Raw genomic sequence first — 19,643 nt, forward strand, 5'->3', positions numbered from 1 at the left:
GGCGGGAAGCATGGCATCCTGCAGGCAGACCTGGTCCTGGAGAAGGAGCTGTGAGTTTTATATCTTGATCCAAGCCAGGCAGAAGGGAACTCTGCACTGGGCAGAGACTGAGCATTAGGAGACCTCAAAGCCCAACCCCCACAGTGACACAAGTATTCTAACAAGGCCACACCTCCTAATAGTGGGCCAAGGATATTTAAACCACTGCACTAACCTATATGAGTATAGTCATTGAGAGACTGAAATCCTGCCTCCAGAAAATAATGATGATGATGATAGTTAATGTGCAATACAACCAGATGAATCTGAAAATGTACTAGAAAGTGGAAAACAATAATGAGTTACTCAGAAAGGAAGAGGTATTTTGTTTTTTCTTTTTGAGATGAAATCTCCATATGCCTGATGAACTTGTATATACTCTGGACTGCTCTTGAACTCAAGGCAGTCTTCTTGCTTTGGCCTCTTTAGAAATGAGTTACAAATCATAAGCCACCAACAATAGGCTAAGTATGATAGTTTTTTAGTATTTAGTTTTCTTGTTATGTGTGTATATGCCATGGCATTCAAGGGTGTTGGATGTCCTGAAGCTAAGTTCCAGGTAATTGTAAGACACATGACAAAGATGCTGGTTGGGTTCACTGGAAGAGCAGCAAGAGGTTTTTTTGTTTTGTTTTGCTTTTTTCTTTAAGATTTATTTATTTATTTATTATATGTAAGTACACTGTAGCTGTCTTCAGACACTCCAGAAGAGGGCGTCAGATCTTGTTATGGATGGTTGTGAGTCACCATGTGGTTTCTGGGATTTGAACTCAGGACCTTCGGAGGAGCAGTCGGTGCTATTACTCACTGAGCCATCTTATCAGCCCCCTACCAAGAGGTCTTAACCCATGAGCCATCATCATTTCTCCAGCACTCTAAGAACTGAATTCTTGACAGCTAGAATTATATTATATTATATTATTACAGAAGCTGCCTCTAAAGCCAGGCACGATGGTATGGGCCTGTACTCCAAGCATTCAGGAAACTAAGATTATACTGAGTTTAAGGCCAGCCCAGGCCATATAGTGAGTACCAGGCCAGCTGGAGCTACATAGCAAAACATTTTCTAAAATAACAAAAAGAAAAGAAAGGCAAAAGTTCTTTGGACGGTACTAACTCAGATGTCATTGTACATCTATCTAGTCTACCTTAGGGGCCTAGTGAGAGAGATTACATGCAGTAATGAGATTGCTAACTGGTTCCCAGGAGCCACTGGTTTACTGAGCCAAAGGTTACAGTTCTGTGTATCAGTTACCAAAGTTACCTACCATTCAACACTAAATTTATAAATATATTTTAAAAATACTTTACACTAAAATGGGTTAGGCTCATAGTAGCTCTAGTGTATATTAAAATTACTTTCATAATGTTTTGGGTTGTTTTTTTTTTTAGATTTTATTTTTATGATATGAGCAAAAAATATATAGGTAAAAGCCAAAGGTGTTTCAGGCAGTTATAAGCACAATGACATGGGTGCTGGGAATTGATTTAAGTCCTCTACAAGAGCCACTTCCAGCCTGGTATGTAGACCAGGGTGGCTTTGACTCAGAGATCCACCAGTTTCCATTTTCTAAGTGCTGGGATTAAAGGCTTATGCCACCACACCAAGTCTGTCCTCTTCCTCGTTTGAGACAAGGTCTCATTCTGGCCTCAGCCTTCTGATGATACTAGACAGTTCTCTTTCTCTCTCAGTCATACACAAGTAAGGCCTTATATGCTGAGGACCCAGTAACAAATTGACAAGTTATGGACTAACAACACTTGGGGCTTTGACAGGTCACTCTCAAACAGTCAGCCATTGGCCTCTGCCATTGAAGGTGGAGTCATCAGAAACTAAGTCACCTAACAGAAGTCAAGGAGCAACTCAAGGAATGGGTCAGGATATTCACTCAAGTATTATTTTGTTTTAAAGATTTATTTTATGAGTACACTGTAGCTGTAGCTGTCTTCAGACACACCAAGAGAGGGCATCAGAGTCCATTACAGATGGTTGTGAGCTGTGCTGGGAATTGAACTCAGGACCTCTGGAAGAGCAGTCAGTGCTCTTAACTGCTGAGCCATCTCTCTAGCTCCCTCATTCAAGTATTATTGTGCCCACTGAGAGACAGCTCAGAGAAAGCATTGCCATGACCCACCTCACCCTACAATCCAAGCATGTTATGGTAAGTTGAGATGTAGATGTTCAAACTAGGGATATAGCTCAACTGGGAGACTGCTAGCTGAGCATGCACAAAGCCCTGAGTTCAATCCCTGGTATTCAACCCCAATGACAAAGTGGACGCTCACAGGAGAAAAAACAGAGACTATATGTATAACCAGGCCTCTTTCCCCCAACAATTTTGGCAATACTGTCTTTCTGTTCTGCAGGTACCAAGCATTTCATATAGGACTCAGTAAAGACACCATCCCTGCATTTTATAGCGTTGACTCAACCTTAGTGACCCTGTCCTTCTCCTTTCCTAGTACAGCTGCTAACAGATCCTCACAGGCTCCTCCCTGTCTGACTTTAAAAACCTAACATGACAATATATCCCATTCTTCACACCAGTCCCCAATCCCAACCCAGAGCAGTTAGAATCAAGGCCAATCTTTGCAAAGCGTATTCCTTAGCCCATTACCAAATGAAAAGTCTAGCCCCAGCCATGTCTCCTATACTCCACTTCTCACATACGCCCCACTTCCAAGCCAGATTAGAACTATTTGACTGCTGTTTGCCTCTGAACTGCTTTGGCCACACCACCATTTACAACGTCTTCTTCCTATCTGACCATACTGCTAGTATGTGGGAGGTGAAAGCAAGAAAACCAGGAGTTCAAGCACAGCCTGAGCTACAAACATCTCAACAACAAAAACAGTCAAGGATGTAGGTCGGTTGACAGAATGCCTGTCTAGAATGCACAAAACCCTGGGTCCAATTCCCAGCATTGCATAAACCAGGTATGGTGGTTTCCTCCTGTGTTCCCAGCAGTCAGATAATGTAGGCAGGTAGGATTAAAAATCCAAGATCATTTTCAGATACACAGCATATTCAAGACCATCCTGGGCTAGTAGATAAGAGCTTTTAAAGGAGAGGTGGGCACAAGATAGAAAGAAGCTGGGTAAGAATCAGCCTAGGGGTTGGTGGGAAAGCTGGAGAGGTGGCTCAGTGGTTTAAGTGCAGAGGACCAGGATTTGAATCATGGCACCCACACAGTGGCTCACAATCATCCATGCTCCAGGGGTTCAAACCCCTCTACTGCCCTTGTGCATCAGACACGTACACAGATATATAACTGAGCAAAACACTCAGACACGTAAAATAAAATAAATCTCCAACATTTTAAAAAACAATTAGCTCAGAGGCTGACGAGACGACTCAGTATGTAAAGATACTTGCTGCCAGGATGATGCAAACCTGATGATATGGGTTCAATCCCAGGCCCCACATAAAAGTGAAAAGGGAGGACTGACTTCACAAAGTTTTTCCCTGACCTACGCGCGCGCACGCGCACACACACACACACACACAAATAGTAAGTAAATCTTAAAAAAAATTTAGTTGTATTCTGGGCATGGTGGTGCCTATCTTAATCCCAGCATCTGGGAGGCAGTGGCAGGCTGATCTCCAGGTTGGAGGCCAGCCTGGTCCACACAGAGTTCCAGGACAGCCAGGGCTACAGAGAAGCCCTGTCTCAAAAACCCAAACAAGCAAACAACTTCATGTTCATCGGGTACAGCGCTTTCCTGCAATCTCAGCACTTGAGAAGCTGGAACAGGCAGGCTGAGAAGGTCCAAGTCTGCTTGGGTTACAAGTAAAGCCTGTCTCAAAGCCTTTTTTTTTTTTTTGCTGCACATGAAAGCTATCATTTGGGAGTGCAGATTACAAAATGGTGTTAGTCTAGAGAAGTCTGTAAAAAATCCGGTAGAAGAAACTAGAATGTAGTGAGAATTTTGGAATTTTGGGTTCTTTCAAAAAATACTGATTTTTTTTTTTTTACAAGATGTCAGAATATTGAATTCCGTAATTTGAGCTCATAGAGAAGGTATGTAGGTTGGAGAATTCTCTGGGAAATGAGGGCAGACCTTTTTGTTTGTTTAATAACTGGATGCTGTGGAGTTACCTCATTAGGCCCATGCAGGTTTAATGATGCTTTATAAGGCTGAATTTGAAGGTCCCTGCAGAGGGCAAAACATTATTTTCCTTGACGATTTCTTTTCTTTTTCTTCTTTTCTTTCTTTTTTTATTAGATATTTTCTTTATATACATTTCAAATGCTATCCCGAAGGTTCCCTATACCCTCCCCCCGCCCTGCTCCCCTACCCACCCACTCCCACTTCTTGGCCCTGGCATTCCCCTGTACTGGGCATATAAAGTTTGCAATACCAAGGGGCCTCTCTTTCCACTGATGGCCGACTAGGTCATCTTCTGTTACATATGCAGCTAGAGACACGAGCTCGGGGGGTACTGGTTAGTTCATATTGTTGTTCCACCTATAGGGTTGCAGACCCCTTCAGCTCCTTGGGTGCTTTCTCTAGCTTCTCCATTGGGGGCCCTGTGTTCCATCTTATAGATGACTTCTGTATTTGCCAGACACTGGCATAACCTCATACGAAATAGCTATACCAGGGTCCTTTCAGCAAAATCTTGCTGGCATATGCAATAGTGTCTGGGTTTGGTGGCTGATTATGGGATGGATCCCCAGGTGGGGTAGTCTCTGGATAGTCTATCCTTTCGTCTTAGCCCCAAACTTTGTCTCTGTAACTCCTTTCATGGGTATTTTGTCCCCTATTCTGAGGAGGATGAGCTATTTTAAGAATGTGCTTCCGTTTTAACCCCAGGTGTGGGGATACAGGGATACTACTTTGGAGTGTCTGAAGCAGCTGACCATGATTGCCCTCCTGCTCTAGCAAAGCATGGTTTTGCCAGCTGCAGATAATTTCTGCAATTGTGTGACATTTGGAATTCTGGGAACTCTTCAGAGGATACATACATGTGAGAGGAAAACACAAGGTTGGAGGTCATTTAGGGAAGTTGCTGTGGTTTGGTAATAGCTGTGGTCAAAGAAGAAACAAAAATAAATTAGATTCAGGAATTTTCATAATTCCTCTCCCCTCTATCCTTGTTTCTCACCTCTCTAGTGTTAGAGGTGAAATGGGGTGGGGGATAAAGGGTGGGAAAAAAAACCTCATGAAGTAGCTTAGACCAGCTACACTAGATTTTTAAGAGAATACAAACTATAGCCAACACGTTCTGTTCACTGATGTATCCTGAATGTTAACACTAAACACATAACCAAAAAAAAAGAGCAAAAGTAACATAGCTTAGTGAGTACAGGCACTGGTCACCAAGCCTGACACCCGAGTCTGCTGGCCACCAAGCCTGACACCCGAGTCTGATCACAATTACCATGCGGTGGGAGGACAGAGCTCCAAGATGCCTTCTGACGTCCACACGAATGCTATGGATTTGTGAGCTCACACACGAGTGCAGAGGAGGGAAGCTCTCAAAAGGTGTTTAAACACCAAAAAAACAAAGATGGCCCGTTCAGCCAGGAAGAACAGTGTGATAGCAACATGACTGAAGAGACATGGTAACGTAAGCTGTAGAAGCCTTCAAGGCTATATATACTGAAGAATTTGCTTTTGAACACAGGTAGAATTGCAGCCTGTCTTTTGACTACTTTCTTTCCCACCCTTCTCCATCCTTTTTCCACCCTTTCAACCCCCTAACAGTAGATAGGAGAGAAAAAAGGGAAGAGGGGAAAGGAGAAGTCCTTAGACTACTTCCTGCTGATCGGGGGGGGGGGGGGGGGGGCATCAAGTTCCTTGAGGCAAGTGTGATCTTTGCTGTCAAGATATCTAATTTCTTCTTGTTTCTTCTTGCTCGTTACTATTTAACAAACTGCAACCAATCAACAGCCACAACGCTGCTTCTAGGGACCCAAGTATTTATATACCATCTGAAAAGTCCCCAGAATTCCAAACATCACACACTTGCAGAAACTATCTGCCGCTGGCAAAATCATACCAATACAGCACAAGGCAAATCAGTCAACTGCTGTGGACCGTCTGAAACAGACCCGTCTCTCACCCTGGGATTAAAATGAGAACGCATTCCCATAAAACTTCCGTGTTTTTTAAAGAAACCAAAGCTCTTGCTACAGCAAATGACATGGCAAGACTCTAACCAAAGCCCCCATCCAACTGCTCCACAATAGTATAATGATGGGACTAGCTAGGCTGACTAGAGGGTCAGATGAGTGACCATTAAACCTTAACTGTGGCTGGCTGAGCAGTGGTGATATATGCCGTTAATCCCAACACTCAGGAGGTAGAGGCAGGCAGATCTCTGAGTTGGAGGCCAGCCTGGTCTACAAAGCAAGTTCCAGGACAGCCGGGGCTACATAAAGAAACCCTGTCTCGAAAAACAAAACAGAACAACAAAAAAACAAAACAAAACAAAACACACACGCCAAACCACACATTAAGATGTTGTATGCACATGAGTCCATGAGAATGAACCCATGAAGAGCTTGGTCCCCTAACGTTCCACTCCATTCTTGGTATAGATACCTACCTGTGTTTCACCACTCACTTTTGATTCAGACACCTCCAAGTCCTCTTCCTGTTCTTGTGTGTTGACTTAAAACTATATGCCATAAATCCTAAGTTACTCATTTTGCTGAGTGAAAATTCAGTTTCAGTCTTTTGGATATGGGTTTCCAATGAAATCTACTGGCAAGTGTTAGCAGCACAAGTGACAAGTTAACTCTCAAGGAGGAGTTGCTTTTGAGGTGGAGATGCAGGAACTTTGTTTTTCTGAATGAACTTCTTATATATTAAAATAATCCTGAAGCTACCCTGCAAAGCCATGGCAGAGCTGAGGTCATTCTGTTACATTTAAAGCCCTACCAAAGCTCAAGCAGGGAGGGAAGGAGCTTTTGCCTTTGACAGCACCCTCTCCCCCTCCCCACACCTGCTGGAACTATCTGCCCTTTAAAATAGACCCCTTCAAGCTAAGTAATAGTAGTGCACACCTTTAATCCTAGCATGCAGAAGGCAGAGGCAGGTGGACAGGCCAACCTGGTCTATAGAGTGAGTTCCAGGACAGCCACGACTATACAGAAAAACCCCGCCTTGAAAAAACAAAACAAAATATCCCAACCAGCGGTCTAGGAGTGAGCCTGAGCCTGTACTACCTTCAAGCACTGAGCAGTGCTGAGAACAAACTTCTGGGAACAGGGACTCTTAAGTGACTTTAAGGCACACAACTATAGAAGCAATAGAAGCCCTGGTTCAGTGTGTGAGCTCTGAGGCAAGATGGTCATGGGATCAGGCTAGGTGCCCTGATGAGGCACCTCTTCCCCTGGCTCTACTTGAGAATTCTTGACAAACAGAAAACACCCAGTGAACATTTTGTTTTTTTTAAATACAAGTAACAAGATTTATTCCAGACAAGAGTACATTCACATATGACCAAGGAACCCACTCTCACCTCCCTCCCCCAACGACAGTGGGGCAGGTACTTAACACTCCTGAGACAAGCATCTGTGCTTCTTCTCCGTCATCCCTGGTACAGCCACTGGACAGTCTAATCTGCACAACCTCAAGTGATGCCTGGTGTAACAGAATCAAGCGCAGTCTTTCACCCCCACCCCACGCCCAGGGCTGCAGAAACACATATCCGGGAGGGGGGAAGCATGTTGAGACACCAAAGTCCCAGGACTGAACTCTTAGCTTCTTCAAACCAGTCTTTACTCTCAGCAGGGCTTCAGGGGCTTCCTCTTGGCCCACCTGAGAAATTAGCCCCACCTGTGTGGACTCAGCAACCCACTGAGGGAAGCCAGCAACGTGTCTTGGCTCTCTGGCCTATGTTAAGGGTGGGTGGGCTAAAAGAGCCCCATAAACTATTCCCTCCTGGAGGGTAGGCTCAGTTCCCATGTTAGGAACAACTTCTACAACTCTTGAAATTTATAAAACAAGTTTTGAGCTATATTTAAAAAGAAAAACAAGAATCTAACTCCAAAAGGGGGGGGGTCTTTAGAACAAGCTAAACAGTTCATTTAAATTATTTATACTAGTTATTAACAAGGAGGCTACAAAAGGAAGAGAAATTGAGGGTAATACTTCCCGGAACTTAACACATACCTCTATGGCCCCATACAACTGTGGGAAGACGTGTGAAATGCTAGAGTGGGCCCTGGAACTGGCCACCAGTCCCTGTGGTGTGACAGTGCACCAGAAAAGAGAAAACCAGAGACCTGCAGGGGCTAACGAAACAACAGACCCTGCAACAAGGCCAAGATGGCAAAGGCTGGGGCCACAGGTCCTTCTCTCCTGCGCCTCAGATTAGCCTCTGTGCTCAGCCAAGGAGGGCAAAGCAGGAGCAATTCTCCTCGGGAAGGAGCCAGACAGACTTTGTAGTGTGTCTTCGGGGGACTGACGCCACCCCCCCTCCACCCCCAGACGACGGTGAGGGGCTGGCAACCTTAAAGCAGGCCGTTGGGTCTGGCAGACTCTGAAGCCAGCCCACCCCGCTCCCGCTGGTGAATTTTCTGATGCTGCAGGAGGTGCTGCTTCTGGACAAAGCTCTTCTCACATTCAGGGCAACTGTAGGGTCGCTCACCAGTGTGGATGCGCTGGTGCCGAACCAAGTCCGATGGGTGGCTGAAACTCTTGCCACAATACCCACAGATGAGAGAACTCCGGCTTTTCCTCCAAGGGATGTGGCCAGGCAAAGCAACTAAGCTGTTCGGTGAGAATCTCTCCTGGATTTGTGGGCTGGTGCTGGGGCCTTCCTGCTGATGGCACCGCTGGTGGGTCACCAGGCTGACCTTGCAGCTGAAGCTCCTGTGGCACACATCACACTGATGCAGCTTCGACCTTTTTGTCTGTGGTTTCAGCCGGGGCCTGGGTCTAAGGCTCTCCTCTGGTTCTGTGGCAGAGTAAGACTCCCTGCCCGTGTGGCTCTGCAAATGTGCAGTCAGCTGCTGCTTGTAGCGAAAGCTGATCTGGCATTCGGAACATTTGTACGGGCTGGAGTCCCTTTTCACCTTCAGACCCTGTCCACACTCCTGACCCAGTTGCACCTGTCTGTGAGACTTCTGTTTTCGGGGACAGTCCAGATTTCTACCAGGGGCAGGGTCTCTATTGGTCTCAACAGACTCAGGGTTTGAGTCCCCAGGGCCTGATTCCAAGAGGGCAGAATCTCCTGGACTATTCCAAAACATAGCCTGCTCCGCGCCAAAGAAAGCCTGCTGTTCAGCAGCACTAGAAAACATGTTGGGAAGACCTGCAGGGCCTTCCTGCTTGTACAGCATCTCCTGTTTGACCATGGCCCTATCTGCTGCAAGGGAAAAGACCAACAAAAGATCACATTCCAGCACTTTTGGTATCTCCAGAGAAAACACTGCAGACTTTAGAAGGCTCAAATCAACACTCCTTAGGGACAGCTGAATCAGATTGATCTGGAGGAGATCTGAATATCTTACTCATAGAGAACAACTTTGTTTACAAACTGGTACTTAATCTCTATGGAAAAAGATTACAAAATACACTAACAACTGTTAATTCAAAATTGTTAAAATAACACATTTGAACCTGAGCCTGGAGATGCAGGCCTCTAATCTCAGCTACTCAGAAAGAGGGTCACAAGTTACTAGGTTGCTTAGGCTACACAGAGAGTTTGAGACCACTGTGGGCAACTCAGACCCTATCTCAAAAATTTAAAAAGGTTTTTAAAAAGGAGGCTGCGAATGAAGCCCAGCTGCAGATGCAGACCTAGCGAAAGGCCCTGCATTCAACTCACTAAACAACAGCTTAAAAATCACATCCAGGGCTGGAGAGATGACTCAGCAGTTAGAGTCCCAGCTGTTCTTGCACAGGACCAGGTTCGATTCCCAGCACCTACATGGTGGCTCGCAACCATCAGTAACTCCAGTTTCAAGGGGCCTGATAACCTCTTTGCTGTAAGCATGTAGTCTACATACAGGTAAAGCACTCATACACAGAAAATAATACAATACAATGATCACAGCCAGTTTTCTTCCTGGATATTCTGCTGAAATGCCTTTCCTAGTGTCTTTCTCTTGGCCCTGTGTCTCACTACCATTCTCCATTGCTCACTCTGACCACAGCCTATTATGCCTACTACTTACAGGGCATGACAAAGCATGCTACACAATCTACACCACTCCAAAGGCCAGCAGACCTGTAACAGTTAAAAAGCAGTGGTTCTCAACCTTCCTAATGCTGTGACCCTTTTACAGTTCCTCATGTTGTAATGACCCTAACCATAAAATTATTTTCATTGCTACTTCATAACTGTAATTCTGGTACTGTTCAGAATCATAATGTATATACGTGTTTTCCAGTGGTCTCAGGTGACCGCTGTGAAAGAGTTGTTCGATCCCCAGAGGGGGTCACAACCCACAGGTGAGTACTGCTGTTGGAGTCACCTAAAAAGGTTGTGCTGGTACTTAACTGTAATCCCTCTCAGGACGAAGAATTGGGAGCATCATGAGTTCAAAGTCAGCCTGAGCTGCAGAGAATCTAGGCTATTGTGGACTACATCGTAAGACTTGTTTCGAAAACAAGCAGAGGCAGGAGAGAAGGCCATTGAACAAGAGCACGTGTTTCCAACACCCACACCAGGTGGCTCACGGTCACCTGCAATTCCAGCTCTAGAGAATCCAATGCCCTCCTCTGCCCTCTGTGGATAACCGCCCTCCACCAACACAGTCACATAGTCATCCCTGCATACATATAAAAATAAACCTTTAAAAAACAAGCCAAAGTCCACAACCTGCCCGTGCCAGTTTAGCCGTGTGAAAGCTCCCTATTTCCTATAGGAACTCCCTACAGAGTTCCCATACAGGGATGGAGAAACAATACAGAAGAACATTCTAGAACTACTCACCCAGGTGGGTACCTTCTTCCACCAAGTCACCCACCATCTCTGCACCCAACTCCACTTCTTCCTCTGGCTGGCCAAGGACCTCTGGGTTAGAAAAAATACAGTATAAATCCAGGAGAAGAAAAACTTACTGCATGCTGATCAGATGCCAATGTACAAATGATGTTAACAGCAAATCAATATTAACAGCTAAGAGGACATAAGAGCTGATGTTACTGCCACTTTTCCCTAGACGTTTCTGGCCAGTAGACTGTCAGGCTGCTGCTCTTCGATCCTTCATTAGGGTAACTAGGCTCAGGTGCCATTGTCTCCCTAGCACTCCCACCTCTGTCCAGACAGCTGAAGTTCTGCCAAGGAGTCCTTCCAAGTGCCTAACTCCAGCCTTGTGGCGCCACCGTGACACAGGAAAACAGCCTTAAAGAGAACATGTAACCCATCTGGGGTAACAGTCACCCCACTGACCCACCCTGACTCCCCTTGCCCTCACTGTGGTCTAGCCAGTGGCCTCCTTGGTATTTCTCCAAGGACCCACATTTGAAAAGAATTTGTCTTAGAAGAAAAATATGCATGCATTATCAAGTATGTATTAGTAATTTTTATACTAAACACTTCCACACAGTGCTTCCAGTCTACCAACAATGTGCAGACCACAGTAGCTGGTGATGACTCTGGCTAACTGCCAAGAAAAGGTTTTTTTTTTTTTGCTTTTGTTTTTTAAAGATTTTATTTATTTAATGTATTTGTGTACACTGTAGCTATCTCCAGATATACCAGATGAGGGCATTGGATCTCATTACTGATGATTGTTAGCCACCATGTGGTTGCTGGGAATTGAACTCAGAAACTCTGGAAGAGCAGTCAGTGCTCTTAACAGCTGAGCCCTCTCTCCACCCCAAGAAAAAGGTTTTTTCAGCCTGTGCTGCATGTCTCATCTCAAGATACAAGATTCCTTTAAATTTTTATTTTATTATTAAATATTATTACTTATTATTAGATAATATGTATATGCTATCTAAGAGTCTGGATACATCTGCACCACGGTGTACAGGGCAACTTAGGGAGTCAGCTGTCTCCTCCCATCACTGGTTCCAGGGATTGAATGACGGTTATCAGGCTTGCATGGAAAGCACTTCTATCCATTTAATGGTTCCTAAGTTAAAAGATTTCTCATCAAATAATCTTAAATATTAAAAATAGCACATTAGCTGGACATAGTTGTGCATACCTTTAGTACTAACTCAGGAGAAAGAGACATGAAGATCTCTATGAGTTCAAAGCCAGCCTATTTATATAGCATTTTCTAGGACAGCCAAGGACACAGAGATTCTGTCTCAAAATACAAAACAAATGTACATTATACACATGGTGTTTTGAATGAGAATGGCCCCCTGGGCTCGTTTGTTTGAAAACTTGGTCTTCAGTTGGTAGAACTGTTTGGAAACAGGAGGTGTGGCTTTCTTAGAGGAGGCGTCACAATGGGGGCAGGATTTAAGATTTCTAAAGTCTCGATTAATTTGAGTTAGTCTTCTCTGCATCCTGCTAGAGGTTCAAGATATGAGCTCTCAGAGCTGTTCCAGCCACTGGCTACCTGATATCTCTGCTTGGCCATCAAGGACTCTAACCCTCTGAAGCCATAAACCCAAATACATTTTTCTTCTCTAAGTTGCCTCGGTCATAGTTTCTTACACAGCGATAGAAAACTAATTAATAAAATACTTCATAGAGATGTTATTAAAAACCTATATTATAGTTTATCAATGATTTCCAAATAGTCTCTAGAAGCCATTGTGTTAACAGAGAAGAAATACAAAAGGCTCATCCCTGAGACACTTTCAAGTCTCTTCAGGTGAGAGGACCTGAAGGGTGTCATTCCTTAGCTCAGCAGAGGATTCAGAGGATGAGCGCCAGGCAGTCACACATGCAGTCAGGAGAGCTCGGAGAGAACTTTAGGGAGAAAACTTCCACTCACTCAGAGACACCAGCGTCTCATAGTTGCTTTCCATAACATTTCTGTAGAGCTCCTTCTGCCAGTCCTCCAGGTTCTCCCACTCCTGCTCTGAGAAACAGACTCCATCATTCTCAAGGGACCCAGATACCTGCAATTGTAAGCCACAAGAAATGAGCACTTTGACTCCTGAGTACCACCCAGTGATTGAACATCTTCATTAGTCAAGGTTCGGCTACCTGTCTTGCCTAACTTTTAAACATAGAGGTGCTACCTTTGGGGTCTCCCCCTTGCTGCCGGGAGGCAGACGAAGGACCCAGAAGTTCTTGTTTCGAAGCAGGTTCTCTACATTCTCCAGCCGCCGCTGCAGCAGCCCGTACTCCTGCAGCAGGGTCCCCAGCACGGCCCACTTGCCCTCCAGCTGGTTGCTGAACTCCACGGCTATCTTCTCGAAGTCAGCCAGCTTCTTCTCCGCTGACCCTGCACGCCCCTCCAGGCTCTGCAGTCGGGCAGCCTGCGACTCCATCTTCTTCTCCACGGCTTGAATAGCAGCCACCACTGTCCAAAGTGAGATTTCTGTGGTCTGGAAGTACGGGCTTTTCTCTGTTGTCTGTGAAGGTGGTGTGGCTGGAGCTAATGGTGTGGTGCGCCGTTTCCTCCTGTGCTGTAGGATTGAGGAGACAAGGCCAGTGAGACAAGGGTCATTTCCAAACATCAAATAAAGAAAGCAAGTCCAAGTCTAAGACTCACAACTATCTAGCTTTCTTTAAACAAACCAATAAAAAAATACTCAAATGCACTTTTTTATTCGGACAGTGTATTGGTTAGTTTTATGTCAATTTGACACAAGCTAGAGTTACTGGAAAGGAGGGAGCTTCAATTAAGAAAATGCCTCTATAAGACTGGGTTATAGGCAGACTTTTAGGGCATTTTCTTAATTAGTGATTAATGGGGGAGGGCTCAGTTCATTGTAGGTGATGCCATCCCTGGGCTGGTGGTTCTGGGTTCTATTTAAAAAAAAAAAAAAAAAAGCAGGCTACATCTTGAGGAACAAGCCAGTAAGCAGCACCCCTCCACAGCCTCTGCATCAGCTCCTGTCTCCAGGTTCCTGCCCTGTTTGATTGCATTCTGACTTCATTCAAAGATGAACAGTGATATGGAAGTATAAGCCAAATAAACCCTTTTCTCTCCAACTTGCTTTTTGTTCAAGGACTTTCAGTTTTCCCTTCTTTAGTTTAGTTTTGTTTTGTTTTCCATGTGGTTGCTGGGATTTGAACTCAGGACCTTCGGAAGAGCAATCGGTACTCTTAATCACTAAGCCATCTCTTCAGCTGTTTAAGGACTTTCATAGCAGCAATAGAAACCAAACTAAGATGGAAAATTCCAAGTGTGCCTGGGATTGCAGCTCTGTTGATATCATGTTGACCTAGCATAAGCAAAGCCCTGACTTCTATCTAAAGCACCACAGGAACCATAGTGCATGCTTGTAATCCCAGCACTTCAAACGGAGGCAGGAGGATCAAAAGTTCAAGGCCACGCATGGGCTACAGGAAACCCTGTTTTAAAAGACAAAGTGTGGGGTGGAAAATGGGAAGCAAGAAAAAGTTACATGTATATTCTATAATAATTTTGAAAATATTAGAAAAATAGATAAAATACCTCCACACAGAGTTAAATAATCTTTTCCCTCAAGTTGTGACCTCCAAACGCATGTGTATATACATATCCATGCACACATTCACACAACGCAAGCAGATCAATGTAAAAAATAACTTTAAGCCATTTTAGGCTGGCAAGATTGCTCATCCGTTAAAGGCCAAGCCTGAAGACTTAGGATTCCCTATCCCTGAACCCCACGTGGAGGAAGCAGAGAACTGGCTCCGACAAGCTGCCATCTGACCACCAGTGTGTGGCGGGCTCACACCTACACACATGCATTACACACAAAATAAATAGAGCAGGGCCAGGCATGCTGCCACATTCCTTTCATCACAGCGCAGGTGGATCTGAGAGTTTAGGCCCACCCTGGTCTACATTTTGCGTCCCGGGCCAGCCAGGGCTACACATAGTAAGACTCTGTCTCCAAAAAATTCCAATAACAATAAATATAAATAGTCAACATTTACTCCCTAATCTGTAGTGCTATTCTCAACCATAAATCAAATTTTGCTGTCAGCCTGTCTCTGATTTGTTTTTTGTTTTTGTTTTCCTGTTCTATGGGTTAATTTTTCTGTCACTTTACCAATATTATGATCTTATTAAACTATAGCTGTATAGTAGTTATTGATGCTAACATAAATCTTTATTTTATAGTAGTGACCCATGGATACACTACAAACATGAGTTTCACAAAAATCTCTCCAGAGACTGTGTCTGGAATTGCTTCAAATTCCACAGGTCAACTTGAGAAATAACATTTCTAGGATAAAATGTGTTGACCCATGCAGAGTATGATATTGCATTGGACGGAATTTTAAAGTATGTTCAACATTTTAACACATCCTCTAGTTTCCTATTCCAGACAGCTCTTCCTCTGTATCAACCTATCAAAAATGTAGTGTGCCTGGTACCAATGCAGACCAGAAGAGGGCATCAGATCCTAGAGCTGGAGTTACAGATGGTGTCTGAGCCACCACGTGGGAGCTGGGAATCGAAACTGGGTCCTCTGCATGAGTAAGAAGGGCTCTAAACCACCGAGCCATCTTTTCAGCCCCTTTCTTTGTTCCTTTTTTAATCTATACTGTATCATTATATATAGATATTATCTGCTACTAGAAAACGGATGAAGTATTAATAATGGATTCCGAGCATCCGCCTTTCCCCAGCTCACTACCCCAGTCCCATTTTGGGGAAGGCTTTCCCTTTTCTTTTTTGAGACACGATCTTGCTATACATCTCTGGCTGTCCTGAACACACAATATAGAGCAGACAGATCTTCAACTCAGAGTGATTCATCTGTTCTTCCTACCAAATTCTGGGATTAAAGGCACAGCCATCATGACTAGCTAAATTAAAACTCAGTTAGTTGTTCATACTAGCTTCATTTCAAGCCTTGACAGTCCTTGTAGAGACAACTACAACGAATGGGGCAGAATATCTCGGTCCTGTCCATGGGTTCTAATGGGCGAACAATAATACCCAGAAAAAGACATTCTGCTAAATAAATACTATATTTGAATATTCTATAATGAGTTTTGACTGTCAATTTTTAAATCTACCTGAAGCTATGTAATTAGCCTCAAACTAGTTTAAAGATGTCATTTCAAGATGGAGAACTGAATCTTTTTCCATTATGAGTGGAGAAATGCATTGGACCTCTAGCTACAATACACTTCTTAGCCAAGCTTCTTTTAATTGTATTGTTTTGACAATTGTTCTCATATCCTTTCATAGTTCACCATTTGCACAGACATCTTTTGCTGTATTTATTATAAGCCAGAAGGCTGGATTTTTCCTGTCCTGATAATCTTTGCCTTTTAACTCAATTATATTTATTGTAACTGACTTTCTAGTCTTTAGCAATCATCCTAGAAATTATAAAAAGTATATGTACAAAGGCCACTAGACTTCTGAACTCCGATCTCTTCTCCTTAGCTTCTACATCAATGCTGTCATGTAGTTTAATTACTTGTCATTAACTCAACAAATTACTGTCCTATTCAACCAGGCATTTAATCCTAGCACTTGGGAGGCAGAGCCAGGAAGATCTCTGTGAGTTCAAGGCCAGCCTGGTCTACATATTGAATTCCTGGACAGCCAGAGTTATGTAGTGAAGCCCTGACTCAAAACAAACAAACAAACAAACAAACAAACAAACAAAAAACGGGGAGGTGGTGGCAGGTGGATTTCTGAGTTCGAGGCCAGCCTGGTCTACAAAGTGAGTTCCAGGACAGCCAAGGCTACACAGAGAAACCCTGTCTCAAAAAACCAAAACCAAAACCAAAAGGAACCCAAGATGTGAAGAGAGTTGTGAAGCCAACTTTGAGAACATTTGCTGAACAATCACATTTGATGTTTATGAAATCTTTCAAAGGACTTTTTTTCTTCTTCTTCTTCTTCGAGACAGGGTTTCTCTGTATAGCCCTAGCTGTCCTGGAACTCACTCTGTAGACCAGGCTGGCCTCAGAAATCCTCAGAAATCCGCCTGCCTCTGCCTCTGCCCCTCCCAAGTGCTGGGATTAAAGTTGTGTGTGCGCCACCACCACCTGGCCTCTGTTCATATCTTAAGAGTTCCCACTTTCTGTTTTTGGGTTTTTAAGTATTGCTTATACTACTGTTGAACTGTTGCATAAAATGATGGGTTTATGATTTACTATAAATTTCAAATATTATTTACACAGTTTTTCTCAGCATTTTTTTTTTTAGTTGTTATTACCAGGACATGTATGTGGCCAAGCAATACAGAATCTTCAACAGAAGAGATGTGTGAGAATACAAATATTTTCAAAATATGTTCAAAAATAGTTGAAATAAATTCTACAATGTCAGGACGATTAAGTTCAAGTGTAGTCTGAGATCTTGGTGGACCTTTCCTGCTGCTTCTCAGTGAGTTCTGTTGGTGATCACTAGGCTGGGCACAGCCAGGAAAGGAGTGGGTTGGCTCTCTCACTTCACTTTAGTGCTAATAGGAACCTACCTAGAGCTTTTTTCTGCCTCCTCTGCCGCCATGGCGCCTGTGAAAAAGCTTGTGGCGAAGGGGGGCAAAAAAAAGAAGCAGGTTTTGAAGTTCACCCTGGACTGCACTCACCCTGTAGAAGATGGAATCATGGATGCTGCCAATTTTGAGCAGTTCCTCCAGGAGAATGGGAAAGCTGGCAATCTCGGCGGAGGAGTTGTGACCATCGAACGGAGCAAGAGCAAGATCACGGTCACTTCAGAGGTGCCTTTCTCCAAAAGGTATTTGAAATATCTCACCAAAAAATATTTGAAGAAGAACAACCTCCGAGACTGGCTGCGTGTTGTCGCCAACAGCAAAGAGAGTTACGAGCTGCGCTACTTCCAGATTAACCAGGATGAAGAGGAGGAGGAGGACGAGGACGAGGATTAAGACACATTGGTCTGCAATGTTTTGTATTAATTCATAAATAAAATTTAGGAACAAAAAAAAAAAAAAAAAAAAAGGAACCTACCTAGAGAAAACACTTATTTTACAGGCTGCATCTGGGTCTCAAGGGAGCCAGGTGCAGAAACACCATAAGCACCAGTGTCGTGTTTTCTGTGAAGTGGTAACTCCTTGAGAAGAAACACAGAAAATCCTCCAGTCCATCCATTCTAATTAGTTCTTATCCACTTCCTAGAATAAGCATAGTGAATTTCAAGGTAGACCAGTTAGGTAGACCAGGCTGGCTCTGAACTTGGAGCAATCCTACTTGTGCATCCGGGTGTAAATAAGAGAACAGGAGTTAAACAGACCCCCTGCAGGGTAAGCAGATAGGGTCTACCTAACTGGTTCCAGGCAGCCAGGGCTACAAAGGAAGACCTTATTTTGAAAGATTAAAAAACAAAAACAACAAAACAAAAAGACAAGAAAAAGACTTATGCCTGTAATCTCTGCAAGTTGGGAGTCAGAGGTAGGAGTTTACAGTCATTCTCAGATAGGCTAGGCTGGGGCACATGAGAGTCTGCCTTAAAGCACAACCACTACAAACAAACCCCAGCAGAATGACTTACACCTGTAAACTTAGCACTGGGGAGGCTGAGTCGGGAAGATGTCATCAGCTTGAGGACAGCCTGTGAGGCTCTGTCTCAACAGCGAAAAGCCAGTTCAGGTCCATCTATCCTATTTTCCTACGTTAACCTCTACTGTGACACAGTATGAGGAGACTGGAGCCAGAAAAAAACCCGTAAAAATGCTAACAAGGAACTCAACATTCTCAATTCAAGTTAAGGAGACAAAGGCCTAGAGAAGTGAGCATAGACTGCCTTCCGAAGACCATGCACTGAATATATAGATAGATGAACACTGAGTTACGGAAGACATTCCTCAAACCAATTTTCAGTGTCTTCACATTCTCTGAAAAGAGAGACAGCTGGAAGAGGCGGTAAGCGGATAACAATGCGCACCTACAGTTTTGTATAAACAAAACAAAAAACAAGCAAGCAAACAAACAAAAACAGCAAATACACCAGTCCCCAAGGAGAGAAGGCCCCACCTGGCTTCAACCTGTGGCTGCAAACTCAGTACAGATAGCTATGGCAGAACATGGCAACCGGAGCAGAGCCCCACTGGTCAGAGAGAAGCCCTAAGTCCTGGGGTTTTCTGTAGCTGAGCTCAAAGGCAACAACCGGAACCCAGGGTTTTATCCCGCGCCATCACTCCAACTCAGAAAACGAGTCCCTAGTTGGCACGAAGCAGGAAAATATGTGGGCGCAGTCACAAACAATTCAAAAAGCCTCGCAGAAGTTTCTGCGGAAAGACGCAGAGCATCCGGGCTCTGAGCCTGACGCAGATGGACCCAGGGAGCGGGCGGGCGGAGGGCGAGGGTACCCGGAGGGAAGTCGGCATCCGCCGGCGGGAGGAAACCAAGCCTGCGACCGAGCACCTCAAGCCCCGCCCCGGGCAGGGCGCTGCCTCCCCCCAAGGCCCTCCCCGGCCGGCCGGGGCACCTTACCCGAGTAGGCGTCGACTCCGCCATGGTCGCAGTCGCCCCACAACACCGACTGGCGGGATACCGCTCGAACTGTACGCCGCTCCGCCAGACGCCCTCACCCTTCTGGAAGCCGCCGCTGCCGCTGCCGCCGCCGCCGCCGCCGTGTTGATACAAG

At 44.6% G+C, this 19,643-nt stretch overlaps 1 protein-coding gene and 1 pseudogene across 3 annotated transcripts; one reads left to right on the top strand and one right to left on the bottom strand.

Annotated features, from left to right (window-relative positions):
- Positions 1 to 7,450: 7,450 nt before the first annotated feature.
- On the bottom strand, positions 7,451 to 19,643 carry Znf212 (zinc finger protein 212). 3 transcript variants are annotated; one of them, XM_085840637.1, is made up of 6 exons: positions 19,490 to 19,633; positions 18,008 to 18,171; positions 13,153 to 13,542; positions 12,903 to 13,029; positions 10,937 to 11,017; positions 7,451 to 9,364 (listed from the first exon to the last, which is right to left on the bottom strand). In XM_085840637.1, the coding sequence occupies exons 3-6, from the start codon at positions 13,402 to 13,404 to the stop codon at positions 8,508 to 8,510; spliced, it is 1,317 nt and encodes a 438-aa protein (XP_085696763.1). In that variant the 5' UTR covers positions 13,405 to 13,542; positions 18,008 to 18,171; positions 19,490 to 19,633; the 3' UTR covers positions 7,451 to 8,507. The 3 variants fall into 3 exon arrangements, with proteins under 3 accessions (XP_085696763.1, XP_021020298.1, XP_021020297.1); XM_021164639.2 differs by lacking the exon at positions 18,008 to 18,171 and having other exon boundaries at positions 7,451 to 9,361; positions 19,490 to 19,643; XM_021164638.2 differs by lacking the exon at positions 18,008 to 18,171 and having other exon boundaries at positions 19,490 to 19,643.
- Positions 17,527 to 17,992, top strand: LOC110296100 (large ribosomal subunit protein eL22 pseudogene; annotated as a pseudogene).

Source organism: Mus caroli, unplaced genomic scaffold (genome assembly GCF_978045245.1).
Source record: "Mus caroli unplaced genomic scaffold, Mus_caroli_1 scaffold_7, whole genome shotgun sequence".
In the NCBI taxonomy this organism is placed as follows: Eukaryota; Metazoa; Chordata; class Mammalia; order Rodentia; family Muridae; genus Mus; species Mus caroli.

Excerpts from the sequence above, each read along its gene's own strand:
- Znf212 (XM_021164638.2), bottom strand. The coding sequence starts at position 19,513 with ATGGCGGAGTCGACGCCTACTCGG. Across the intron at positions 13,030-13,152 it reads GCAAGGGGGAGACCCCAAAG|GTATCTGGGTCCCTTGAGAA; the intron begins GTAGCACCTCTA and ends TTACAATTGCAG. Across the intron at positions 11,018-12,902 it reads TGAGACGCTGGTGTCTCTGA|AGGTCCTTGGCCAGCCAGAG; the intron begins GTGAGTGGAAGT and ends TTTCTAACCCAG.